Consider the following 7,566-nt stretch of genomic DNA (forward strand, 5'->3'; position numbering starts at 1 on the left):
CCCTCCCGCGCTAGCCTAAGGGCCACCTTAGCAAAGCGCATCCCAGGCTGCATAGCCGCACTACCCTACCCAACCATACCACACATAAACATGACACTACCCCCGGGGTTTACACAGACGAGCCGGCGAAGCAAGAAGAGCGCCAGAAGAAAGGGCCCTAGCCGGCGGGGCCCAGCCAGGACAAAAGGAGGTCCCACAAAGCGCCTACACCGGCCGCATTTGCGGTCGGGGTAGACGACGGATGGGGCCCACCTACGAAGGCTGTCCAGGCCTACACGAGATGAGGCAGGATAAAGAGGGATAATCCCCCTCGATCCCAAATCATTGAGGCCAATTTCTAGCCATAGAATAAAGGCGCGCGCGCGTGCGGCGCGGTAGGGATGGGCGGTTTTAATGAAAAACATCGATGTTATGTTATATCGATTATCAAATAATTTATTATCGACTCTTGATATATCGGAGTAAAACATCGATTTTTTTCGAATATCGAAAAAAAAACAACCCTAGACTAGTTTAACATTTTTTTATTCAGGATATTTAAAAAATATATTAAATAAGTACCGAATTATAAAAAATTTATAATACATTTTGATTTGTTCAGTTACAAGTGCAATAACTGTTTTCTATGATCTGAATCCAACTGGTTTCGAAAGATTGAGGTCTGTTACATACAAAACAAAATTATTTTCTATTTACATCATATTACTTACCATAACCAATACAAAATGATCAGCGAGGGGATTGATTATTTGTAAAAATTGAGTAAGTAAAGAAAGAAATCTAAAAAATTTACAAGTACCATAGTACCAACTCGCCATTCTTTTCGTGAATTTTCACTGAACACTGAACATTGAACATCACAAAATTAGACAATTTGAATTTTCTACAGATAACTAACGCAAACGATTCTTTGCTATAAACCACAAACTAAAAAAATCACACAGATCGTAGACTATTATTTGTTTTGTATTGTTGTACCTATTGAAATTGAAGACAACTAAATTGGATTAAAACTGTAAAAATTTATCCAAAAATTTGTTCTGAATATTAAACGATATTTCTAGAGACAATATCGATATCCTTCGATATATCGCTTTCAAAAGAAATCGATTGTTTTGCATCGATAACTACCTCGTAACATCGATGTTTAATCCATCCCTTCCCTATTCGCAGGTGTATTTTTTGAGGTTATTCGTGTTTTTGTTTGTAAATTTCGTTTTTATTGAACTTTAAATATGTCTTGTGCTTTGTGCTGTGAAAGGAAGCGCAAATTGCAGAAGATATCCAATACAAAACATTTCTAATTATTTAGGTAGCTGTACTCAAAAATAAGATATTTCCACTTTTTATTCTAAATTTTTATTGTAGACATGTAATTTTTTTATTTCTAGCTTTCCTAGAAATGAAACTTTACAGGAGTGGCTAAAGGTTCTTTCTATCGAAAAAGAAAATTGGGTATGGACAAAAAATAACGTAATTTGCTCTGAACACTTTAAAGCGGATGATTTTGTCCCCTTTTGTGGAAGAAAAATAGTAGGACCCAACTCTGCACCTTCCATAAAATTATTTTGTGGTGTATCTTCTTCCATTTTAAGCAAGAGTACTTTATCGATTTCAATTAATACAGGAGCTTTGACCAACAAATTGATGTTACAATCAAGTGATTCATCATTGACCTATAACATTACTGAAGTTCGAGTAGGTACAATGTAAAAAGAAGAGACAACTGAATTTAAGGTAATAAAGATTTGTAATTTAAAAATAGTAGTAATGCTAAGGATGTTAAATACGTACCCTGCAAAATTGTTTGATACGGATCTAATAAATTAAGAAATAATATTCACAGTAATTTTATTTTCAGTGTTCAGAATACATCGAATGGTAACAATAGTAGTGATAGTAGTGCTAAGAGAATGAGAATTATGGCAATGAAAACCTACTTTAATGGATAACTTTAATAATGAAAATATCTTTGCAGTACATCTCCTTCTACAGTTGCAACGGAAAATGTTAAACTGAAATGTAGACAGGAAACTTACCATTCAGTCTTTACGAAAAGAAATTAAGGACGGATTATTCAAGGCCCTGCATTAAGACAAAAAAATTAAATAATTATTTTCAACCATCAGTAAATAAATATGTTACGTTATACAGTGTTTTATTTTAATATACAAAATATTTAGGAACTACATCACAAAATTTTTTTTATTTCATATAAATTGAGTACCTACTGCAATCTGTTAAAGTTTATCGTATCAAAAATATATTATTATTGGTGTGATTAATATTCTCTGTTGAACCTTCTGTAAAACAAGATAGCTATAACATAAAGTATCATTCAATTAATTCAATGTAAAACATAAGCACAATGTCGGAGTGTGTGCAGATTTATACATATGATAATAATATCCTATGCAGTTATGATACAACTCTAGCCGTTGTTCTTGGGTAATATAGTATTTAATATATTTTTTATGAAATGCATATATGAAAATTTAAATTTTTATTATATAATAAATATTCAGATATAGGTACCTAGAAAATTATGAAATATAATTCATATGTAATTGAAAATTTCAAAAGTACGTATTTGTTAGTTCATATTTCATTTCAAAAATTTAAGGTAAAGTTATGTGCGTTTCTAATTAGAAATTTTAGAACTGACCTGGTAATGTAATACAGTCTCCCCTCGTATCTAAAGACTTCAAAATGGCTACCTCCTTTATTAGCAAGAATAGCAATAACAAGTTTGCGCATCTTGACGCTCATTCTCCCTACTACTCCATACCATATCTCTGGTAAACACCAGAACACCTCGCAAATTGACGACGAATCGACGATAGGGATTTACGAAAATTAATTGTAGACGTAGTGATGTAAACGTATCATTCTCTTGCACCAAAACCATAAGAATAACAAAGATAGAGTTAAACCCAGAGTGAAATTTCATAAATTGATGAGTTAACCATAACATAACTTATACTTATCAAATCTGTGCCACAACTGTCATGTCATTGTCCATTGTCATTCATTATCATTACTTCGTCTTTGTCTATGATCATTACCGTCAGCCATATGAGTAAGAGTAACTATTAACTAAATACTCTTATGCCGTCAGCTATCAGGATCTATCTAGGCTGTCAGCATGATTATGATTTTGTCCTAGTTCACAAGCTTGAGCCTTGGTGGGAATAGAAAGGAAATGATATAGCATATTTATTGAATACATTTTTGGTTATACATATTTGAGTATTACAATATGAGTGGAGACCATAAAATACGAGTAGGTTCACGAAAAAGTGAGGTAAGCCATTTATTTTCAGAGTATGTACTTGCAAATTAATGATACTTTTTACTTACAGCTTGCCTTAATTCAAACAAAACATGTGATATCACTTTTAAAAGAATTAAATCCTGAAAAGGAATTTGAAATAGGTAAGTTAACAATGAGAATGTTACCATAATACTGGATGTATAAGCCTTTAATTTTAGTAACGATGATAACATTAGGCGATAAAGTACTTGATATACCTTTACCAAAAATAGGAGAAAAATCTCTTTTTACTAAAGAACTAGAACTTGCACTAGTTACGGGTAGTGTAGACTTTGTTGTTCATTCATTAAAGGATCTTCCTACCTCACTGCCAGAAGGAATGGCCATTGGAGCAGTCCTTACAAGGTGAATTATTACAATTTATAACATTCAGCTTTTTGTTATTGATTTCTTTTTACAGGGAAGATCCAAGAGATGCCTTAGTTTTACAGAAAGACTTAAGTGGATATTCATTGGAAACCTTACCTAGTAATAGCATTATCGGTACATCTAGTTTAAGGCGAACAGCACAGATAGCAAAGAAGTACCCTCATTTGAAAGTTGAGAATATTCGGGGGAACCTAAACACACGATTGAAAAAACTGGATGATTTAGGAAAGTACCAGGCAATTGTTTTGGCTGCCGCTGGATTGAAAAGAATAGGGTGGACAACGAGAATTTCTAAGGTATTATATTTTAAATGTAACAGAACAAATTTTTTAACAAAAAAAGTTAATTCAATTACCTATTAATATTTATTATTGTTTATATATTGTCTGTTTATCTGTTCATCATGTTTATCTTAGCCATTTTATAAAGGACATTGAACTTTAATTAATTTATCGCTTGTTTATGGTATCCCTATTGAACATTGAATAATACCCTGCGTTATACTAAAAAATTGTGATGAAAGATCTTGAATGTAAAATTAAGTGATACTGGCTTCTTAAAAGTTCTCGTTATCGGATACTTGCCGAAAGTACTCGAATACTTTTAGTTCTCGATAGTTACCAAGCTACCTGGCAAATTTAGGCATATGAGATGTGAATTCTCGAGTGCGGAAAATATTCGAAAAAATTTAAATCAATAAATACATTTAGTTCTCGGTGGTTATCAAATAGCATTCATTTAAACAAACACATGACTCGTAAACAGAAAGAATTTCATATATTGTATATATCTACAAACATATTGTTTATGATTTTAAAAATATTCATTGGAAATAAAAGAACATAATGAAACGATATATTTTTTTGAAAATTTATTTTAAAAATAATAAATTTAAGTAAACTTTATATAACCCCAACAAATATAAAGTTCATCATTCAACATTTAGTCTTCCATTGGCCATTCGGTTCTCGATTATTAGTTCTCAGATAATCATTTGACTTTTAAAAGTATTCGAGAACCAAGTATGTACTCGATTCTTAAAAATACTGGATTCTGTTCTTGCACCTATTTCATTCTAATAGCAGTTAAGTATCATTATATTTCCAGATTTTCTTTTATGTTTCTTATAAAATAAATTTTAAAAACCATTACTGGTAGAAATATTGCAGAATTAATTAATACACTGTATTTATACTGCACTCGTTATCACTCAGTGTCTCAAAGATGTCAAAATGATCTGAGGATATTGCGATGGATTCTAGATAATATGCGTATCCATGGAATCATAAAAGCACCATTACATGAGAACAGCAACTGACCACTCGTTTTTCGTTTTTGTTTTTACATCCACAGTAATCAAAAAATGCGATCGACTTCATTACTGCGTACCTTACTATATATACGTTCTATTTTTTTGTCCATGTATACTCTTTTAATATTCATAAATATTCGTTCGTACATTACGTTTGGGCCCTCATGCGTTGGGCTCTAGGCTTTATGTCTCCTTCTTTTCCTTCTTATATATAATAAATCACTGGAACATTTTCTTCAGAAAATTTGGGTTTTGATCTTTTTTTATTCCCACCAATTCAAACATTGTGGAACCTATTACCATAGCTAGATAAGAGGGGATGCAAAGCAATCAATTTTGCGAAGTATACTTTCAGCGGTAAACAAGTTTCATACGATATTACACATGTATTGATAACTGGAACATTTTCTTCGGGAAAATGCCAGCTTCATACGTGTATTTGCATCAAATACAAGCCTACTAGAGTTATTTAACATTGATACAAAAAGTTTTGGAGTTGGATTGTGTTCAAAAAGTCTACATAAAGGCTGAACAAGTTTTACCCGATCTTACAGGGATATTATCTGGACGATTTTCCCTGCAGAATGATTCTATTTCTATTAAATACAAACTTATTGGAATCATTTAAAATAGCTACAGAAAGTTTCAGAGTGGGGCATTTTTATTGGGCATTCCATTTTTATTTTTGGAAGACATTATTTTATAAAACAGTCTCTTCACCCTGTTAGCAATAGTATCACTCCTTCCCATATCTTTAAATTTAATTCTTTATTCAACAATATGTATGTTTTTTTAATTTAATCAGTTGATTATGTACAAAAAATTAGAACTGATTTTAGAAAAGTAAACCTCATATGAAAAGGTTTATAGGTATATGAGGTAATTTTTTTCGTGGTAACCAATTGAATAAATGTAAAATGTCGGTGAGTAATGAACTAACAAATTTTGTTTAAATTAATGTCACATGACACCTAATTTAAAAATTTTGGATAAGAAGAAGTGATGGGAAGATTATTCCACAATTGACCATAACACTTTGGAAAATTAATGTATTTATTTGTGAACACTACTTATAGCGTTTTCAACTTATTTGCACTAATTTCTCATAAGAATATGCCCTTATATTATTATTTGAGTTGAGTACAGGAGGAATATATGTATAGAAATATATTCAATGCACTGAATGGAAAGTGCAGATATATTGAAAACCGCATTAGTTTTTTAGAGGTATATTTGGTCACTTTGATATTTTTTTAGATTTTAGAGCCTCATGAATTACTGTATGCTGTGGGACAAGGGGCATTAGCCGTTGAATGTAGAGCAAACGATGGAGAGATCATCAATCTTCTTGAGCCACTGTACGATATGCAAACTGCACTTAGAGTAACAGCTGAGAGAAGCTTTCTGAAAACTCTGGGAGGAGGATGTAGTGCTCCTGTAGCAATTTCTTCAAAATTAAGAATTGAAAAATCTAATCAGATTAAAGTTACTTTAAATGGTGCAGTTTGGTCTTTAGATGGCACGGAAGAAATCGAAGGAAAAGAAGAGGACAATATAATCGTCAAAAACGGATTGCGGTGTTCAACCTGCCCTTATAATAATAATAAATATATCGAAGACATAGAAAATTTAAACGAATGCAGCCAATGTCCAGTTTCTCCGACAAAAGAACCTTCCACAAAAAGGCAAAAGCTCGATGATATACCAAGCGATATTTTAGCATCAGATCCTCACGAGCAGTGCCCAATTCAAATTCCTATTGGAGCCGATTTTATGGGAAAATGTCCATACTTAGAGGGCATTCTAGTTAGTGATTTAAACAAGTGTCCGGTGAGCGGCTTGATTAGTAACTATGCAAAATGCCCATTTTTGAAAGAGAGTATAGCAAGTTTCCAAACTGACAACGCAATTGACAATTTAACTACTGGTGACAATTTAATTGCTACTGATAATGGAAACGTAAAATTATTTTGTGGGTTAGTTCCGCACAAAGATGCAACTACCGAAGGGATGGAAAGTGCAAGAAAATTAGGAGAGAGATTAGCACAGACTTTGATCTCGAAAGGGGCGTTAGAGGTTATGTCCAAGGCACAATCTATTATACATGGTTCTATTACAGCTGGTTCTAATTAATTTACTTAGTATTTGGTTGTAGTCGAGTTTAGCATTTATGGAGTTGGGTTCTTCTAGTTTCCAGAAAAAGCCATTATACAGGGTGATTCATTAACAATGGGAAAATCGAAAGCTGAAGATACTACACGTGAAATGGTGACCATTGGCGCAAACATGCCTTATCCGAAAGTTGATAGTTTTGGAAATACATGAAGAAACACTTGGTTTGTTTCGCTTTTAATTTCTCATATTATCAAAACATAGTGTTCATTAAATCGAATTTTCTCGAAAACGGATCGAGATACCGAAATGAAACAAGAATACATAATTAATGGAAAAATAATTGCTCTTTCAGGTTTTGAATCAAGTTTCATGTTAGACATACAGGGTAAAAAGTTATTAACTAAATTTTCGGTAAAATTGGTCGTAAGTGGCGCCC

The 7,566-nt window shown here is 32.5% G+C and overlaps 1 protein-coding gene and 1 long non-coding RNA gene across 2 annotated transcripts; both read left to right on the forward strand.

Annotated features, from left to right (window-relative positions):
• Nucleotides 1-1,221: 1,221 nt before the first annotated feature.
• On the forward strand, nt 1,222-2,141 carry LOC108913369. The gene is made up of 3 exons (XR_001964616.1): nt 1,222-1,312; nt 1,392-1,737; nt 1,862-2,141. It is a non-coding gene; the product is annotated as an uncharacterized LOC108913369 (long non-coding RNA).
• Nucleotides 2,142-2,823: 682 nt separating this feature from the next.
• LOC108913368 (porphobilinogen deaminase) lies at nt 2,824-7,253 on the forward strand. Its single transcript, XM_018718920.2, has 5 exons — nt 2,824-3,304; nt 3,363-3,435; nt 3,493-3,679; nt 3,735-3,999; nt 6,273-7,253. The coding sequence occupies exons 1-5, from the start codon at nt 3,260-3,262 to the stop codon at nt 7,146-7,148; spliced, it is 1,446 nt and encodes a 481-aa protein (XP_018574436.1). The 5' UTR covers nt 2,824-3,259; the 3' UTR covers nt 7,149-7,253.
• Nucleotides 7,254-7,566: the final 313 nt, after the last annotated feature.

The sequence above is a fragment of the Anoplophora glabripennis genome, unplaced genomic scaffold (genome assembly GCF_000390285.2).
Source record: "Anoplophora glabripennis isolate ALB-LARVAE unplaced genomic scaffold, Agla_2.0 scaffold976, whole genome shotgun sequence".
NCBI classification, from domain to species: Eukaryota; Metazoa; Arthropoda; class Insecta; order Coleoptera; family Cerambycidae; genus Anoplophora; species Anoplophora glabripennis.

Coding starts and splice junctions, on each gene's coding strand:
- LOC108913368 (XM_018718920.2), top strand. CDS start 3,260: ATGAGTGGAGACCATAAAATACGAGTAGGTTCACGAAAAAGTGAG. Junction 3,305..3,362: donor TAGGTTCACGAAAAAGTGAG/GTAAGCCATTTA, acceptor TTTTACTTACAG/CTTGCCTTAATTCAAACAAA. Junction 3,680..3,734: donor ATTGGAGCAGTCCTTACAAG/GTGAATTATTAC, acceptor TTCTTTTTACAG/GGAAGATCCAAGAGATGCCT.